At 32.7% G+C, this 21,262-nt stretch overlaps 1 protein-coding gene across 3 annotated transcripts in view; it reads left to right on the top strand.

Moving 5' to 3' along the window:
* Positions 1-20,976, top strand: part of LOC134249000 (zinc finger protein AEBP2-like) — a 31,184-nt gene extending 10,208 nt beyond the window's left edge. The window contains exons 1-6 of one of the 3 annotated variants that reach the window (XM_062731378.1): positions 2,541-3,041; positions 8,730-8,807; positions 13,652-14,295; positions 18,655-18,779; positions 19,454-19,521; positions 19,845-20,976. In XM_062731378.1, coding sequence (XP_062587362.1) covers positions 2,986-3,041; positions 8,730-8,807; positions 13,652-14,295; positions 18,655-18,779; positions 19,454-19,521; positions 19,845-19,992 — 1,119 coding nt within the window. In that variant the 5' untranslated portion in view covers positions 2,541-2,985 and the 3' untranslated portion in view covers positions 19,993-20,976. Of the gene's footprint in view, positions 1-2,540; positions 3,042-7,464; positions 7,591-8,729; positions 8,808-13,651; positions 14,296-18,654; positions 18,780-19,453; positions 19,522-19,844 lie in introns of those variants that run through there. The other 2 variants (XM_062731377.1, XM_062731376.1) reach the window with 2 other exon arrangements.
* Positions 20,977-21,262: the final 286 nt, after the last annotated feature.

Below are 21,262 nucleotides of genomic sequence, written 5' to 3'. Positions count from 1 at the left end.
TCATACAACTACAGTACAGGAAGAAAGGAAATTAAGAAGTCCAATTTTGCATTCTGGTAGTTTATAAATTCATGGCTTTTTTCAATGCATTATGTTTGGAGGGGGATCAAGAGTTTTGAGAATTTCCTGCCCATTCATCAATATCAATATTGCAGGGTTTGAATTTAAAGGTTAATGCCTTGAAGGAGAAATTCTTAAGTGATGAATCATATTGCATTACACTTTTATTGTCATGTTTACACACACATTTAGAGGGGCAATTATTTTTAAAATGTGTGTCAGTAGTAATGTGCTCACATGCAAAATTGGAGTTATTCCCCCTGAATTGCAATGTCAAACTCCAAAAATTTGAATTCTTCATATTGATTGTAAATTGTTTTTATTTTGTTCACACATAATTTAAACTTGTTTGCTTTTAGTTTAGATTAAGTAATAATTATGAATTTAAAGAGTAAAAAAAAATGATATAAAGGCAATGACAATATTTATTTATGACAATGGATTTCTCTTGAGGAGCATATTTCATATTTCCTATTTAAGATAGATCTATTTTTACCAGAAATATACTGTTTGACTCTAAAAAATCAGATTTATTAATCACATTGACAATATTGTGATCAGATTAATGTTATTAATAAAAATGTCAAGTACTTATGTCATTTTAAAATCATTTGAATGTAGATCATATTGGAGATCACTGCATGGAAATTCTTGAAATTAATATGAATCATAAATATTATCAAAAGACTTCTATTAATAAAATACCAGAATATTTAATAATATTAAAGATATGAAGTGTTCGTCATTCTTACCATTTAAACCACACTTTGACATTATAAGAACCAATTAGCATCTTAAAAAACATTAAACGATTTTGCAATTTTACACCAAATTTATTAACAGTACTTATATAGGCAAAATGAATTTTAATATTAACATTTTTTTTTTTATTCCTTTATATTTAATTTTTTTTTAAAGAAAATACACAGATGTTTAAATCAATATAAACATGATGAAGATCAAATATTTCATTTTTAAATTATTTCATATTCAAATATGAAACATCTTTCAGTGTATATAATTTAAAAAAAATTAAATAATTTTGCAGATAAAATTGGATTATTAGTTTTCCAAAAATGTTTATTTTAATCCATATATTTCAAGGTCAGCTTCATTTTCTGAATCTTTAAATTGCTTAAATTTTCATGAAGTTTAGTAATTCATTTCTATTCAATTGTCTTTAAATTGTTTTGGATTAAATCAATTGCAAATGCATGGATTTGCATGTGATGTTGTGTATGTGCTTTAGAGGTACGGTTTTTTAAAAACACTTCTATTGTCATTGTTCTATATACATTTACCAGAGTTGTTTGCAAGAAAAGGAGTGTATTTTATGAAAATTGATTTTGTTTTTGGTTTGTCTTAATTTGGTCAATGACGTATATATTTTCAGCATGGTGTATTCAAAATGGTTTAACAAAATTTACTATGACGTGCATATTTAAGTTAAACTATAATACATTTTGGTATAAATTTGTATATACAATTAATTGAAGTCAAGAACAATTATTTTAGTAACATTTTGTGCAACATATAAAAGGAAGCAAATATTTAGAAAAAATTAGTAAACCTTTATAAATTAACTTTCAGAATTTTCAAAATAAATATATAAATTCAATTTTGAATTATTTCAGCAAAAACTGAGATTTAGAGAAAGTATATTAATTTTAGAAGACAATCAAATCTGTATAATTAAAGAATGTATGCTTTTTCTTTTTACGGACCTTTTTCAAACAAAAACTTTAATTTTTAGTAGTTCTAGAACTTATTTGAGTAAACAATGACTTACAAATATTTATAGAACGCTCAACGTCACAGACTGACGATAGATAATATTCACTTGGTCAGAATATAGAAATCTGTGTCAATGTGTCACACAATGCTTAGCAGAGAGCATCGACATGACACAGATAGGAGTTCCTGTATTTATATATTATACATAATGTACTAAAGTGTCCAAGTTCAATGAACTGAACAATAAGTGCCGGCTGTCAGTTTTACATGTAATCATCCACTGGTGAAATAGAAAAAAAAAGTGGGTTACGTATATATGAGGTGAACGGTAATGCCCTAGCGTTAGCCGATAGAGTACGTGAAACTCTTCACAGCCATGCTGACTGAGTTCATTCCTTTGTTCTGGTTTTCTGTCTCACTCTGGTCTTGAGGCCTTGTCATACATTGACAATTGTAATTATTCGATGCCTAGTGATTTAAGTAGTGATTTTTTTCTTCCTTCGCTTCAGTGGAATATATTAGTTGTGGATTTTGGAAAGATAATTGCATGTGTGAAGAAATTTTGAGGAATCATATAGCAATTTCTTTTTATGTGATCTTGGAATTCTTTAAGTGTGGAAGGAGGATCTATAAATTTGGAATTTTTGTGAAACTTCTAATAAAAGGAAATTGTGCCTAGTGTTTATTTTTCCCCCTTAATTTTGTGTACAGAAAGTTAGTTTAGAGCAGCATTCGACCTGAAAGAATATAATAGTTTGTAGCAAAGGGGGATATAAAAATTCAATATTTTGATGTGTTTGAAATATGTCTTGTGCAGACATTATTTAACCCCTTTGTTCCAAAGAATGGTTAAAAAATATACATATTGATATATTGCTCCCTTTAATGTTTGCCTAAAAAAAGCCTCAAAGATAACAAAGATCTCGACGAATACTTTTCTTATCCAGACCACTGTTGAAACGGAGGTAATCAAATATGAAGACTTTTGTATCGACGTCTGCTCAAATGTCAGTGTCGAAAGACTGGAAAAACCTCGTAATATAGAGAGAAGAGATTTTTTTCTCCACTTTTCTCTCAATTTGTTGTTTAACCCTTGTGAAGGGACAAATCATTCTTCATTTTCTTCCCCCCCAAAAAACCCTGTGAAGTCACTGAAATGAGAAAAGAGGAAATGTAAACAAAGCTAGACACATGTCGAACCTGCCAGAGATCGCATTGAACTTCATGCTCGGGCTAGACCCCGCCAGGTAATTGTTTATTTTGGGTTCTGGGTTATGATATATTTATTGCTCAGGTGTTGTATATAGACTTGTGCAAGGTCACCATTTTTCATGGGAAGGATCTGAGAGTTCTCCTATCCCTCAATTCCTGCTTGAATAATTCTTTTGTGTTTTAATGATTTGGTTATTAAAATGTTGTAATGATCAAATTTTTTAATGTACTCTTGCACTTGCTTGCCATGACAATTTGATATTTCCTTAAACAAAAGGCTTTGTCATGTTTTATTATTAATGGTTTTCATTAAGAATTTTTTTTTTTTGATTTTTGTGAATGGAATATATATGAGGTAATTTGTTTGATGCAGTTTTTATTTCAAACTTTAATGTAATTTTTAAGAGCACTTGAAATCGCATTGATCAGGAAACAGAATTTAGGTTTATATGAAAAAAGTTGTGTTAGATTTGTTGATTTTTATTAAAATGACTACTTTTCATGACTACCACTAACCAGTTACTGCAATGCATGTACATATATTATTGTAGGAATGAAAGATGTACAATAATAATCAACGATGCTGTGTTTATCCCCCCTGTGGCCGACAATCTGTCAGATTTCTCTGATGGGGGGTAATATAAGTTTCTGTTTTGCATTCCTGCAATTATTCATTTATCCTGAACTGTCAGTTTTTATTTTTGTAACATTAATATCTACTGTTTATATGTCAATTTCTATGCTGAAAATTTTCAATATCATGTACTAAAATGTATTGATTACTTCGTTCATTGATTTTAAAGAAAAAGTTAATTTAGTATAATATCGTAGTGGTAACTACGACAATATTTTTAGATATAAAAATCATGAAAATGATGACCCAACACATTTTCGTATATTTTTATGGTATCTCTACCAGTCTGCAATATCTTCTCTAGTTCTTGCTGTGTTAACCCAGTGCATTTTGATCAACTTTTTAAAGGATTTTTATACTTTGATTGGCAGACGGCACTATGCACTCATTTAATTGTCACTGTTCATTCTGTGTCTGTCTGTCTGACATACTTTTGAATTATGTTAGGATGACCTATTTAAGTACAGTACAAAATATTTAAAGCTATTAAAGTGAGTGCACATGACATGCACATATTCAGGAGCTATTATGGGGCTTAATTCACCACCACCCCACCCCCACCCCAACTCTCCACCAAACATTTTCATTGATTCCCAAGCCAACTACCCTCACTGTAAAGTAACCCCTCTTACTCAAAATGTTGAAGTTTTGCCTGTACGACAATGACGATGTTGAAGTTAGGAAGAATTTACTGAATTGTGTGATTTTGTACAAATGGTTTGAAATATAATGGAATTGTTTTCTGCATTTAATGAAAAAACTGCAGCAGAGACCACTAAACTGAGAGAAATTTGTTCTATGTGGCGATAGTGAGTTAAGAACCAATATGCCATATTTAACAGTTTAATATGGGTTACATGTGTGAAAAAATATCAATAGTTATTTAACTTTCAAATATTGAGCACTACCTATTAAATGATATATATAGCTACCTGACAAAGAAGTGTGTTACTTGCTGATAATAAAAGGTATGGGTGTCATCCTGTGCACGTAACAGTTTGTTATTTTTTCAGTTACTGTAAATGCAGTAATTTAATATGTATGTGGGAGTAATTTACATGAAGCACTCAAAAATATGTGTATTTTATTCAACAGTAACAATATTTAGACTAGATTCTTAGATACAAGTCCCATTTATTCTTCTACTTTTCAAGCAGACCGATCGCAAAAATGTAAAGTAGCAATGGCAGGTCATTTGAATGGGATTTTCAGAACATTAGAGACTGCATTGATTTTTTTATTTCCGATTTATTGTACTGTCTTTGAGGTGCTTGTAACTTTGTGAGATAATTTTTTCCTTTCATATATAGTAGATTTTCAAGCAATGGGTGAGGGAGGAATTTTTATGTTGTGCTGTCTGAATGCAAAATATATATTCTCTGTATTAATGAATTGACAGCTTTTTAATTAATGAATATAAAATACTAAATTTGAAACCAAAAATAATTTGATTAAAAAATATTAAGTCTTCCCAGAACTGATACAATTAGTCGAACAGCAACAGACATACAAGTCAGGTATTTTTACAATTAATAAAAAGATGATTGAACTACGAATCTCTTAACCTTTGATGTTTAAATTTCATGTCAAATGAAACTGGCTAACAGGAAAATCATTATACAAATACAGAGATTTCATAATGCATTAAAAAAACACAATGTTATGATACACTTAACTTTTAAATTGTTTACAAGGTTATTCCTTCGAGAACATTAAGAAACTTTGAGCCACATTGTTTATAAACTTGAAAGTAGGTCACTGTACGTGTTACACAATGTTTATATATAAGTATGTTATACTTAAGACTGTATTATAATTAAATGTCTATGGTTGTACTTTTCATGGAGAAATTAATTTTTGGCCTTAATTAAGTGTATGCGTTACATAAGGAGTGCTATTTATAAAGAGGTAGAATAATAATTTGATGCGTATAATAAAAAGATGTCATCTTGCTCACATCTCTAATTTATACAATTAAGCAATTAAGGATGTGAAAATTGGTCCTTTAGGCTTAAATGTGTTGCAGTAGGGGCTAGCACAAAAAAGTTCCTTCACTGCTCATGTTGCTCATGTAAGTGTTGAATACAGGCCGGGGGTGGGGGGGGGGAGGGGGTAGGGCATAAAACTTAAGAGAGCTCACTATTATTTTCATGCAGTCTTAATTTTCCATTATGTATTCCTTTGGAAAAAGTGAGACTGAGATCATAAGTGAGCTTGTCTAAGTTTTATGGCCCCCAAGTCTGGTTTAAATCGGCAGCGGACAGTGGCAAATCAGGAGGGGTCTCATTTTAGTGAAAAATGTTTGAAGGGATCAACTTTAAACAAACAAGCAATTAATGAAATTCAAGATGTTTATAATAATTATGGGTACTTATACATGATATATTTTTTTTATTATGACCCTTCAATGCTATTGATATGATGATTTTGATATTAGATACATGTACGAATAAGTTTCTTATTTATTTTCATTGATTTTTTTTTTTCTTTTGGAGGTTTATCAACCACTATTCTCAGTTTTCATTATTGCATTTATCAGAAAAATCAATATTTGATCTCTCTCTCTCTTTCTCTCTCTCTCTCTCTCTCTCTCTCTTTTCAATAGCTAGATATCTTAGAACTTCCCAAGCATTTAAGGAAGTGAAAAGTCTCACACTTTCTTGACAGAAAGCAGGAAAAGATCTAGATCATTATTTCAAAACTGTGAATTACTGGAATGTATGTTTATTATGAAAGTAAAAATAGAGTTAAGTTTTATAGTGTATGCAGTTTCCAGGAAAACAAACTAGCTGCTCCAATATACTTGTGGTTTGTGGTTTTAATGCAACTCCAGTATCACTGCTTTCTCGACAATGTCAAAGCTGTGTACATGCTGATAATTACATGCATATATCAGACACAGAAAAATTTACTTCTCTCTAAAAATTGTTTGTTTGGTTTTAAATGTCCCTTCTAGAATTTTTCATTCATACCTATAGACTGAGTGTTATGGCACTTTGGACCATTGAGCATTAAGGGAATTCTTTTTCTTGCCAGAACCTACTGCAATTTACAGGATCTCTGTTTATATATGGTCTCATGCGAAGGACTGATCTCTGGGTCCAAGCAGTGAGATTTGAACCTACAACATCAGAGGATCACTGAAACTCTTGAGCAGATGCTTTAACCACTGTGCCATGCTGGCCACTTATTTTAAATGATAGATTTATGATCCCCAGGGAAATTCTTCATAAATTAATTCATCAAAGTCTTTATTTGGGAAAAAAAAACTTTGGATTTGTGAGATGGAATGTTTTAACCTAAAAATGTGTTGCATGAGAATGTATTTAATATATGAAAAGAAAAAAATTAAGAGAAAAGAAGACAGCAGATTTTGATGGACTTAAAAGATGAATTGATAATTTTTCAGAATTGATTTTTTTAAAGACAATTGAGCATAATCCCTTGATGTGAACTAATCTTTAAATTCATCTGCTTGCGTAATTGTAATACATATGTCATTTTTTGCACTCAGTGTATACTTTAAAAAAAAAAATCAATATCTCAGGTTATATAAGTAGTATGATGTGATAACAAATAGATTGAATCCGCTATGATCTTTGTGTGGGTATTGCAGTAAATTATGTATCGACTGTTGTCATTTTCACAAAGTATTAATGCGCGTCATCAAACTTTTTTTTTTAAAACCATCTCGACTGACATGGCATATATATTTAGCAGACGTCACCTACGACATGTGATATTTGCACCCACACACAAAATATATATATGCTTCTGTATATGTGTGCGCTTAATATATTTAGTAATGAAAGGACTGTAACACATCTTTTTTGGTTGAAAAGTACTTTTTCTTGGTCCAAAGGTTACCGAACAATTATGTTTGGAGTGGACTATTCTTTATTCAATATGGACCCATATAACTGGGGAATTTCGTTCGGAAATATGCAAGGGTATTTAATAATTTTTCAGTTGAATATTGATGAATCAAGATTTTATGTTTAGATGTTCTGAAGTCATTTAATTTTGTTTTATGGTCATTTAATGTTGTTCATAAAATGATACTCTAAAGCTCTCAAAAGCTTTTTTGATACTTAATATATAATCATGCTGATATTGATAAATGTGATATATTAATTAAGTTTGATTTATTGACAATTTTTATTTCACAGCTACTTAACTTAAAATTTAACAAAAAGTATTATAAAAAAGACATCCTGGAATGACTTAACGCAATGTTTTAAACATATCTAATTTAAATAACGATAAAAACAGTTGATGTATTATCAGGCAAAAACCTTTTACTCTGAGGAAACACTATATTTTCTGTGATCTTGTGAAAGTTCGGGATTTTAGTTTTAGATTGATTAGCAGCACGTTCTGCTGCACTCTGAAGATAGATATGTATACTATAAATATACTGCTGAGGTTTCTATTTTATCTTTCTAATCCTTGTTCAATTCCAAGTGGATTTCTGGTACAGACAACTGATTGAAGTTTATTGGTACTAGTTATACCATTCCTAAAGGAAGTTATATAACTTGAGAAGGTGAAAAGGGAGCGTTGGTTGTTCTTTTTCCTGAGATTATGGATTAGATATATATTTTTAAAAAAAGAATTGGTGTTGATACTTTTTTTTGGAAGTTTGAGTAGGATTTTTTGGAGTATCCCTGTATAAACTATATACATGTGCCAAGTACTGCCAACTTATTAAATGTGCCATTTTGAAAAATCTGTTCATTGGCATTTGACATGCTTCAAATTCATATTATCAGACAAGTAAAATTCTAGTCCAAAATATCCGACGGATTAGTAAACTTCCTGGAAACGGTGTATTTGATTTAAAATACTTGTGTTATGCTCCATTTAGTTTCAGTTCTGTGTGTATTTAAACCTTATAATAAGAGTTATTTCCCTTTTATTCATAGTCAGACTTTCTTAATGTTATCTTTAATTCACTTTTATCTCAAAGTGTTTTTTTCTCTCAGCCCCATCTATTTTTAATCATTGGCCAATGGGGTTTGACTGTATAATGTTCATTTTTTCAAAACTTCATGCACTCATTGATGAATTGTGTTGTTGTATTTTGTAGGTGTGTAACAGAAGAAAAGATAGCCTGTCAGCTGCCTTGTGTCCAAGATTTGTTCTCCAGGAAAAATGGAGTCAAAAGGTAAAAATAAGAAAATGAAAATATGCCTTAATTCTCATCCATATAGATCAGGGGAGTTGATGCAAATAGCTGAAAATATCTCTCTTGATGAAAATGATTGTTAGTAGATTCTCATCTTTTCTAGCCAACGGTTTAATTTAGCACCCCCAACCCACCTCTCTTTCTTCCTCCTCAGGAATCCATGCAATCAAATTCTTATGACACATGAGTTTTTCCTCAAACCACAAATATTTGACCCCACGAAAATCTGTGATTTTACAGTATCGGAAATAGATAAATTGCCTTTCCTGACATTGTCATGCTCAGCACAATTTCAAGATAGTTTAGAAGTTTTCTGGGTGAAGGTTGGATACATGAAACCATGCAAAGACAAATTCGGGATGAAATATCAGTTTTCTTAATGTACAGGGAAAATTCAAAGTGTCTGATATTACATAACCGAACAACATTATGACATGGTTCAGATAATTATCAAGACTGAAAATGACAAAGCATATTTAATGTCTTAAAAGCAGTCAGCTCTTTGACGATTTGCAACGAAGTTATGTTTATAATGAATTCATACTAAATTTTTGCTCTCATAAGAAATTAAAATTGTTTCTGAGTAGATCAATTCATTTCTTTTTTCACCCTAAATGAATTTTTGGAGGAAAAAAGAATTTCTAGATACGCATATATATATACAAGCTTTGTATTTTTAAAGTGTTATCGAAAAATTAGCAGGAAAGGGTGGGGGGAGGGGGTGTCATTTTTGAGCTTTTAAATTTAAGCAAAGAGAATTATACAAAATTTTACAATTATTTAGATCAAAGTTTCCTTTTGTATATTAATGGTTGTACAAATTACATGTTCAATAATTGGTTTTAGAAATAGGCCATCAGGTGTAGAAATAAGATGAAAGATCGAGGATTCCATTGAAGATTGCATGCTGCAGTGCAGTATTCTGTGTCCTATTAAATAAATGAAACCTAGTTTCTTTGAATCGAATTGAGAGTGGAGGAGGATTTGAATTTCATGCCTTTAGGGAGTTTTTTTTTTTTTTTTATTTTGCATCATGAAATCATGGATTTACGTATTTTATTAGGGTGTAGTTTGTTAGTTAGTCAGCTATTTTGTTGTTATAGAAACTGAATGGTTATAATTACTTATTTTGTGGCATAGTTATTTGTAGCTCAGTATGGGTTTTGAGTAGATCAAGGGCAAGAATCTAAAATTGCTTCAATCAGATGTTTTCATTCACGTAAAATTCTGGATGAAACTTGAACAAATATTTTATGGTCTGATAGTCTGACATTAAACCTGACATTTCATATTTTTAATAATAGATAAGACATTATTGGTATAGCGAGAGAACAGAAGTCAGTGTATGAATATCTTCGTTTTATTAATAAAAATTCTGTTAAATTCTCAAGCCCATGTATGAAATTGAAGATAGTTTTCAACTTGAATTGTGAAAGGATGGAAAATGCAGATAGAGACAGTGCAGATCAGTACAGTGTAGAATCAGAAATGAATTGTTTAATTCGCCTCGAACAACAGAAAATCTGGGGAGGGAGGCCGTCTCATGTCCTTACACTGCCAGTGGGTCTTCCATTGACAGAGGATTAAGCTGTCAACTGCATTGACAGTGAGCTTTCATTGAAATCCATAGGTCAACACCAGGGGGTCACCATCTGCACTCGGTGGAATCCTCGCCCCGTCCTCTTATTGTAACGCTTGGAAGTTTTGTCAGGTTACACAGTTTTATGATAATTTCAATGGACAGGATTTTTTATGGGGGGTCTAGTGCATTGACAAATTATGAATTGGAATAAAAAAAAAACCTTTTCTGTAACAAGTGCACTTCATAGAGCTTGTGTAGTTAAGATTAATTAAGTTTGAATGGATGAATGCATGCAGTGAATGTTAATTTCATTTGTTTTGTCTTGGTTGTGACCAGTGCAAGTAAATCCTTGGATCATACCCATCTTTAGATTGTCAGTATTTTTAGCTCACCTCAACGAAGTTGGGGGAGCTTATGTAATACCCTCGGCGTCGGCGTCCCAGGTTAAGGTTAAGTTTTTTGGAGCAGTTTTCTTTTTAAGTACTTTTATGTCCTATATTGATTAGACATGCATGGAAGATGGTTCTACTGTGTTTCATTGTACCATTCAAAGTTTCAGATGCTGCAGTTTCAGCAAAGGAATGACCAGGTTAATGTTTTTGGAGCAGGTTAACATTTTTGGTGCAGTTTTTGGTGTAGATTTCATTTCCAAGTTACTATAAGCCCTATGTTGACCAAACTTGCATGGATGATACATCTAAGGATGCATACTACCGGGCTTGCTTCGGATGCTGAATCTGACCTACATTTTCCGGTTGAGTGAACAGGTTAAAGTTTTTGGTGCAGGTTTCATTTCCAAGTAACTATAAGTCCTATGTTGACCAAACTTGCATGGATGATACATCTAAGGATGGATACTACCAGGCTTGCTTCGGATGCTGAATCTGACCTACATTTTCCAGTTGAGTGAACAGGTTAAAGTTTTTGGTGCAGGTTTCATTTGCAAGTAACTTTAAGCCCTATGTTGACCAAACTTGCATGGATGATACATCTAAGGATGCACACTACTGGGCTTGCTTCGGATGCTGAATCTGACCTACATTTTCTGGTTGAGTGAACAGGTTAAAGTTTTTGGTGCAGGTTTCATTTCCAAGTAACTATAAGTCCTGTGTTGACCAATCTTGCATGGATGATACATCTAAGGATGCATACTACCAGGCTTGCTTCAGATGCTGAATCTGACCTACTTTTTGTGGATGACTGAAAATGTTAGTTTTTAATACATGTTTCATTTCCAATTAACTATGAGCCCTATAATGAGCAAACTTGCATGGACGATACATCTTAGGATGCACACTAATGGACTTGCTTCGGATGCTGAATTTGACATACATTTTTCAGATAATAGACCAGGTAAAAGTTATGGTTGCAGGTCTATTACCAAAAACCTATAAGGCTCATATAACATAGTATAAACCGAACTTGCACAAATGTTGCATCAAGAGATGAAAATCTCAAATTTGCTTCAGATGCTGGATTTTGATTACATTTTCATTAAGAAGAACTAGTTTAAATTTTTTATGTAGGTCTATTTCAAAGTATCAGATCAAAATTGCTTAAATATTTTCATTTTTGGAATGTACACTTTGTTTTTTGTTAATTGTGTGACTTTGCCTTACTTAAAGACATTTACATTCGTTGAGGTGAGCTCTGTAATCTCTGATTACCTATGTTTATTCGCCAGTAGGAATGAGAGGCACCTAAGAATAAGTTCATGTAGTCCAAGATTCCTCCAGCTCTTAATTATTCCCCCCCCCCCCCCTCCCACCCTCACTCACCTCACCCCCACCCCCAAAGCTTCTATATTTTGACATTACTATTACAAGGAAAATGTGGGGCTAGAAGAATAAGCTGATACATGTATATAGCTACCAGCCCAGAGTAATTTGTTTAAAAAGGATTTTCGAAATTGGGACACATTTGATGATGTATCGATTTTTTTCATCTTCATGAGAGCTCTTCAAGTTTGTCAAACTCTGTCCTTGACCTTTCTTTTGACCTTGAATATAAAATTTCTGATTTCTTGACATGAATTAAGTGGAGCTAGGACAGGGTTTTTCTTTTCTTATGTACAGAACCTCTTGTAGTTGAAACAATTATACCAAAATATTTACATACACTTATTAATTTAAAACAAAAATGTCCTAATCCTCATTTTGAAGAAAATATCTGAAAGACTTTTTAAATATATATATATTGCATTTGTGTGATTTTTCCTGGACTATTGAATCTCAAATTGTTATTTCAAAAACTGCATGCACTCTTAAATGTTACATAAATGCATGATGTAGTAGCATCATTGTTGAGATCGAGCTTCTATTACTTAAGACTATGACGTTCAATGAATCAGGTACGCGGGTCCCATTGAGGAAGATGTCTGAAAACCTGACGAATTTCATGAATTTCTGAAGATTTTCACCTGTTTTCTCCAAAAATAGCTGCGTTATAAACAGGACCAATCATCACAATGGGAGCAGCTGGTTAAAACTGCGATATTTTGACATGTATTGTTCTGGCTGTGAATGCCATGTGGGGCCTGTCAACATAAAGAAAAGTGTATTCATTTGCTGTTTCCCAAACTGTAATGTTGGTACTCGAGTTAAAGTTTCTAATACCATTATATGATACGTAATCTAGATTCTAAATTTATCTGAAATATTATTATCTTTCTGTAAGTAATACAGCTTAAAATTACATGGTAGATATGTGATATCACAATCTGTTTAGTTCAACAATTAAATTTGATGACAAGAGGTCACTTTTGACATTAATGTCATGGCAACAATGTCATGTGACAGGTTGCATGTGACATGCTTAACATTTGCGAGCAGATTAATAGTATATATAGATAGATTTCTAGAATATTACTTGCATAATTTATATATCAGTGATAAAATTTTCAAGGGAAGATAGGATATTCTACATTGATCATGTCGATGGCATTTCAAATATTTTAAGTAAGGAAGGCAAATTTTTAAAATGTTTATTGATTATTACATGTATCCATGGTCTTCTTTGATTTTAATAAAAGTAACATGATAATAAAATAAGTCAATTTCAAGTTGTTTTATATTTTATAATCATTGATTAATCCTCTTTGAACATATTTGTGGAGAAGTACTTGAATGTTTTAAAGCCGATTCTTTTGGGGTATGGGGATGTCTATTTTAGTAATATTTTTGCATTACTATAAATTGTTAATCAGATTAACTTATAATTTTAATTTTCTCTTTTTTTTCAGTTTCAGCGATGAAGAGATGCCACATGTCATGGAGAGTGTCTGCATGCCTGACACCACGCGACAAGACAGCGTGGCGACATGTTCCAGCGAGGGATCGCTCGACGCCTCACCGCTGACGCACGACGGAGGCTGCTCGGTTACCCCTGACAACTCGCGCTCATGTACACCTTCCTCCATGAGCTGCTTGCTGAGCCCCATCAGTAAGGATTCCCGCTCAGCTGACAGCTCGCAATGTGAATGCAAGGACACACCCCCTCCGCCTTTGACATGCAAGTGGAAAGACTGTGAATGTGAAGACTTCGAACCGCACGGAATCTTAGAACACATCAAGTCAAAACATGTGGATTCTCAGAAAGGGAAAAAAGTCTCATGCCTGTGGGAAGGGTGTAAGGTGTATAGTGTACAGTCCAAATCACGAGCGTGGCTCGAACACCACGTGGTGTGTCATTGTGGCGACAAGCCCTTCCGATGCATTGTGGATGGGTGTTCTTTGAGTTTTACGTCACATAAGTTATTGGAGAAGCATGTTAACAATCATTTCAAGTTACAGCAGGTGCAGGGTCCCAGGCAGGCCAAGTCACGCGAGGACACGCCCACCAAGATGTGGAAACGGAGGAAGTGTCGTCGAAGTCGGCCTCCTGGGGGTACGTATTTCACGGGGTCAGATTCAATGAAGTCTTAATATTTATGTCAGGTATTTTACAGGAGTGGATCCATAAACTCCTTATCAACATCATTGTATCCATGTACAAATCACACCTTGTTTGCAATATTTTGCTGGAGTGGATCCATAAACTGTATATATTTATATATATGTATTTAATATGTACAAAACTCAAGATTACCCATCTTTACCTTTTCAAAAGCCTAAAAAAAAGTGTGCAAATGCATGAAAAGTTCAAGGTCGATTTCAGAAAAAGCATTATAGTATAAGTAAAATTAGCATTGAAGTGTAGTTGAAAGCTCATAACTATGTCATACGCAGATTGCTCATAAATTGAGGGTGTGTCATGACCTTGACTCAAGGTCATTTCTGCAAGTTGAAGCTCACGGTTATATGTTAAAACTCATGGGAGGCCTATAAATTTAACTGGAGACAAAAAAGTGCATATCCAATATTCCACCATATTTGGGGGTGGGTGGGGTGGTGGGTATGAGGTTACTCTAGTTTGACACAGACAAATGCTGTATAAAATATAGATAATTCATTTACAATAATAAAAGTATTTATTCATGCCCAGAAGTTGAAATTTCATTTAAATACTAAGTACAATTCTTAAAATACTCTGAGAACAACCTAGTTTTACTTAGATAATATTTCTAACTTTAGAAAACTTACCCCCCCCCCTCCAAAAAAAATCCCCTGCATAATAAAACATTTGGAGTATAAAAGATGTATCATGGAGAAAAATATACCTAAATATTCTTGGACTGTGGCCGATTAATTGTCATATATAAAGATTCATGTCTAAGCCAGAATGGAAATGAAGCTCTGAAGTTGAATGCCCATATAAATGTGTCAAAACTGCCATCCTATCATGTTTTATATGGTCTGTCTGATTTTGAGAGAGCCACTGAAAAATTACTTTTACAATAACATGGTTTATGTCTCCCATTTTAAAGGGAATTATTTTGTATTTAATTAGTTTAAAAAGTGAAAATTAAGTATGAAAATGACAAACATGAAAGAATGGTGAAATTGTGAAGATGTACCTTAATTTCTATTTATTAGAAGCATAATCTGTTTCTGAATCAATTATTGTACAAAATGGCCATAATCATGATTTTATTAATAATTAGTAGTTGAAAAGTTAATATTACATGTATTATAGAGGTCAATGTCAAGGTTCATGCCAGGTCAAGGTCAGGTTATATATTAAGGATTATAAACTTATAAAAGAATTAGATGACATTCTACATGCATTATGTGCAAATTTTGGGGTCTAGGATAGAAGTAAATTAAAATTGACAATTCAAATTTTTTTTTTTAAAAATAATGTATAAATTTGTTATGATTGATGCATGGCCTTTCAAAAGAGAATTTTATTTTCACATGATGCATATATACAAGCACTGCTCCAATACTTCTAGTCAGGAAGCTAAATGAAAAGTCTTTGTATCAATTTTTTTTTTCATTCAGAGTCTCCATGTATTTTAATTCATATCTGCCATCATTTTGGTAAAAAAAACAAGATGTGTTTTTGAAACACTATGCGCCCGACGGCAACAAAGTTAAAAAAAATATTTACAGAAGATAAGTCAAGGTCACAAGGTCATTGACCTTGGTGTCATTTGAAAAACTTCATTAGTGGAGTATGCACACCAAATATGAAGTCTCTATCTGTCATGGTTCAAAAGTTATGGAGAAAGTTTGTAAAATCTATTTTTAGCATAAATGTCACAGTCAAGGTCACAAGGTCATTGACCTTGGAGTCATTTGAAAGAGCGTCATTGGTGGAGTATGCATATCAAATATGAAAGTCTCCATCTCTCATGGTTCAAAAGTTATGGCGAAAATTCGAAAAAGCTATTTTTAGCAAATAGGTCACAGTCAAGGTCACAAGGTAATTGACCTTGGTGTCATTTGAAAGAACTTATTGGTGGAGTATGCATACCAAATATGAAGTCTCTACCTTTCATGGTTTAAAAGTTATGGCGAAGGTTAAAGTTTACAGACAAACAAACAGACAGGACAAAAACAGTATACGTCCCGGATCTATCGATCCGGGCGCATAAAAATTCAAACAACAAAATCGATAACAGTTGCACCCACTTCTGTGTCAGTATTGCTTGATTTATTTATAACAGATTTATCAAGGTCATGTTACACAATCAACCCACACCTTGTGTAGGCAAAATAGTATTATTTCCCTCTGTGTACATTAAAATATGTGAAATTCAGACATCCCCCAACAATGTATCTTGCTAGTGGTTTATAAATACACTGGGGAGCCATGTTTATTTTCTGCAGTGTAAGCTTCCGTTGTTATGTAATATATCCCAGATTCTCTGAAACCAAAAAAAAATAATTCATAGAAAAAATGGTGCCAAAATATTAGCCGTGCAATGATGGGGATAGACAGGCACCTGCTACTGTTTATAAGTGTATACAATAATACTTGTAGGATTTATGTATACATACATGCTCAGAGACTGCATGTACTAGATGAATAATGTATGTGAAGCAGGATTCCAACTGCTATAATTGATAAATATGCTCTCTCCTTAACACCCACTTTTACAATATTACATCATAAATTAAATGCTTAAAAAAAATAGGTAGCCCATAATTATTGTCCCCACCCCCACCCTACCCTCTGGAGTCTGGATAAAAAATATAGGTTGATTGTAAAATCCCAGAGGTGTAGAAGTCAAAACAATTGTACCTGGTACTTTGAAATCATAGGTGCTAGAATTGCATGTTTACATACCATGTAATGATATTAATGACCAATTTTAAAATTAAATTTGTAGGAAACAAGTTTCAAGTTTTCAATACTATATGAATGAATTTCAAGACTTCAATATTCAAATGATATTTTCTCTACAATTCTAGCTTTATCAAGTCGGTTGTAATATAAGTGTGATAGATCATTTAGATTTTCCCCCTTCAGTCTGAAAGATATGAAATATGATATACTAGCTGACTTTTAGGACAATATTCCATGGGTGGTTTTTATGTCATGAAAATTTTATGAATGAATTAGGTTTAAAAAAAATTGCTTGTCCTTTGTATGGATTTTTCATGCTTCGAGATATTTTCTTTATTGACTCATATAAAGGGTTCATGATCGTCATTTGAAAACAGATTTATTAGATGGGGAAAAAGAGATGATTTTCTACTCATTTCTACTTCATTTAAATTAGATAGAGAGGAGAGGGGGGCTAATTAGACCATTTACTCCAGAATTTATGTCAGTATGGGTAAAAATTATTCAGATTAAACAATTTTTTGTAGATTGTGTCTATACAAACCCATATAATTTTTGGATCGTTTTATCTCTTCTGATAATGTTGAAGGCATAATAATTAAAACCAGAAATCATGGACTTTCTTTATTTAAGAACTTACAGATAAACAAGGAATGAACTTGATGTACTGATGTGTTTGTCCCTTTGGGGGGGGGGGGGCTTGTTTTTTTTATTTTACTAAAATTAAGTAGAGTTCTTGGGATTATTAGGTACAAGAAATAAAATTCAAATTCAATTGAGTAATTTTTTTTTTCCAATGGTTTCAATTTTATGTAGCGCTTGACTAAAGCATATTGTACATGAACAAAGACACACAGAATAAATTTAATGTGCGTTTGTGTATTTTCAGTAGCTGATATAGTTTTTTTTCAGCTGAATGATTGATTGATCTGTTTCCATGAGATAACAAATGTGAACAAATATCCACTGTATTTTCACAAATGTTTCATTTTATTCAGATCTTTCCCTTCCCTTGCTACAATGTATATCTTTTAATTAATTATATGTCATGAAATTCTATATATTTTTTTTTATCTTGAAAGACCACAGTTTACACTAACAAGTGCACTGTATAGAACTACATATAAGCCATAAAAATCTAGTTTTGTGCAACTACATGCAGTTAAAGGGAGGCAACTTCCATACTTGCATACATGAAGACAGCTATTTAATTTTAGTTAAAATCTTGAATGCACAAAAGATTCTTACTGATCGATCAACCTGATGAAAAATGCAAAGAAGGGATCCAAACTTAACAAATACAATTGTCCAGTAAGAATTTTATTTAAATGAAAAATCCTAGCAGCATTCATATATAGCCCTCTCCTATTTATTGTATCTGATATTTCCTCCCTAGAAAAAAAGGAGAGGGCTACATATTATTCCAGTTAATAAAATCCCTGGCCTGCTTCATTGTTTGTTTGTTTGTTTTTTTTCAGTGAAACAGGTGGATTTTTTAGATGATGGTATAATGAGAGAATTCACTCCCTAAACTATTTCATTTACTGTATGTGTGTTGTTTTTTTTTTTCAGTGAAGCAGGTGGATTTTTTTGATGATGGTATAATGGAGAGGATACAGGAGGACCTGACCCACACGACAGAACTCTCACACATTGATCTCAACGGCAGCTCCCACTCCGCCACATTCCACAGCCAAGTAAGTCCTCTCATTCCCACTCCGCCACATTCCACAGCCAAGTAAGTCATCTCAATCCCACTCCGCCACATTCCACAACCAAGTAAGTCCTCTCACTCCCACTCCGCCACATTCCACAGCCAAGTAAGTCATCTCAATCCCACTCCGCCACATTCCACAACCAAGTAAGTCCTCTCACTCCCACTCCGCCACATTCCACAGCCAAGTAAGTCATCTCAATCCCACTCCGCCACATTCCACAACCAAGTAAGTCCTCTCACTCCCACTCCACCACATTCCACAGCCAAGTAAGTCATCTCAATCCCACTCCGCCACATTCCACAACCAAGTAAGTCCTCTCACTCCCACTCCGCCACATTCCACAGCCAAGTAAGTCATCTCAATCCCACTCCGCCACATTCCACAACCAAGTAAGTCATCTCACTCCCACTCCGCCACATTCCACAGCCAAGTAAGTCATCTAATTAACAAATTATTTTACCATGTAAAATGGCTCACAATGTACAAATACCCACAATTCCACTGGAACATGCCTTTTTACCTTCCACTATTGCAATATAACCTTAAGAATAAAATAAATGTATCCATACATTGAATGTAGCAGTAATAGACTTTGACTCTCGATACAATTTCTCTGTATACAAGTGATGAAGATTGAATAATTGTCTTTGTAGGTTATAGCAAAGAGAACTGATCGCAATGGGAAAGTCCAAGCCCTTCTTCACTGGCAGCCAGAGCATGTGTAAGTCCTATGTAAAGGCTGTTCAAATGGCTCAGGCAATGGGAAATACTTTAGAAGTCCCTTGTATGGTGTCAGATATACCTACACTATGAAAATAATCACAAATTTTAACACAGAAATTTGTAATACAAAAGTGCAGTTAAGACTCTTTTTTCAAAATTATATAACTTTTTTATGCACAATGAAAATGCAAACAAAACAATTACAATTCTTTTCATTGATCATAGCACCTTAATTAATATGACCTTTTTGGGGTTACAATTTTCTAAATTTGTCTCTTTGCTTTGCATACTTATAAAGCTACTTTCACTTTTCTTCTTTAGAATACCAGACTGCTGGGTTGCAGAGAAGGAGTTGGAGAATTTTCAGATGTGCACCATCCCTCTCAAGCGACTACCTCATCCGACGGCGGCCAACCTCCACTCCTCCATCTACCGCCACAACCGGCGCCGCAAACACCGCAGGAAGTGACATCACACAGGAAATGACATCACATCAACTAAGTTCCCCAAAGTGCAAATATTACAGACTCCTTATAGAGAATCCTGTGATGCATGTATTTTCATGACAGTTTTTTTTTGTGGTTGTTCTGGGCAACCAGAAAAAAGGTTTTGATTGCAATATATGTATTTTTTTTTCTTTCCTTGAGGATCTCAAATTGCTATATAATTACTGGAGAATCAAAGTAATTATAAGAATTTATGTCAATATTTTTGAGAAGATTTTTGTTGGTAGACTGAAATGTAATGGAATTTGTGTGATTTTTTTAGCCGAATTAGTTAAGATATTTTTGATTTTGATACTGCACGGACATCTATAGGTCAGAAAATACAAAAGTGAGTGCTCTGATTTTTTAAGTTATGGCATTTAAAATTTAATGTATTTTTGCAAAAAGTCAATTCAAAAAGTGCTGTGAAACAGAGTAAAAAAAAGCTGACAATATGCAAATACAACATTCCTTCTAAATGTTTTACTTTCAATATAATATTATTCCATCATTTACAATTATTTTTTGTCTGATTTTTTCATGCGTATAAATTAATTTTCTACCGATGAAATTCACCAGCTGATTGAAAGTTACTGTTGGGTGGGATACAACATTTAAATTAATTTTTTAAAAGTTTAAACTGACCAGCATACATTAAGAAATAATATAAGATTGCTAAAAATAGATTTATTTAAAATAATCTGGTAAGGAAGTTCAACCTTGATGTATATAAAAAAGTATTAAAAGTATCAACCAGTATACTCTTTCAACAAAAAAAAAAAAAAACAAGAATTCCCATCTACCTCTGCACTCTACATAACTTATTTATTAATTTAATGAATAATTAAGAAAATTAGTTAGTCTAGCCTTCTTTGTATTGTATATATACTTTTGCATCATTTGAAATGTATCAAAAGTCTTGTTAATTTTCTTTGAAAAGAAATGCCTTAACTGTATTTTAATTTTCCTTAACTGATTCAAAAGAGAAATTCACAAATCTAAGCATAAATTAAATGTTAATTTGATGAATTTTTACATGGGGAAAAAATATATTGTTTACAGTTGCAGATGATTTTTTTTTGGAAAAAAAAGTAATAGAATAATTCAAATGAATTATTTGAAAAAGTATGTTTTAGAAGGATTTTCATGCCTTTTGAGGGTTAGTCATATGTAGAGTACACGATTATAATTTATATTTTTTCAAGAGTATTAGGTACAAAACTGCTCATTTTGCTAATATATGGCTTAAAATAA

The sequence above is a fragment of the Saccostrea cucullata genome, unplaced genomic scaffold (genome assembly GCF_032062105.1).
Source record: "Saccostrea cucullata isolate Sc308-1 unplaced genomic scaffold, CSIRO_AGI_Scuc_v1 ctg1738, whole genome shotgun sequence".
In the NCBI taxonomy this organism is placed as follows: Eukaryota; Metazoa; Mollusca; class Bivalvia; order Ostreida; family Ostreidae; genus Saccostrea; species Saccostrea cuccullata.
The sequence above is the reverse complement of the archived record's forward strand: the minus strand, read 5'-3'. Positions and strand labels throughout refer to the sequence as shown.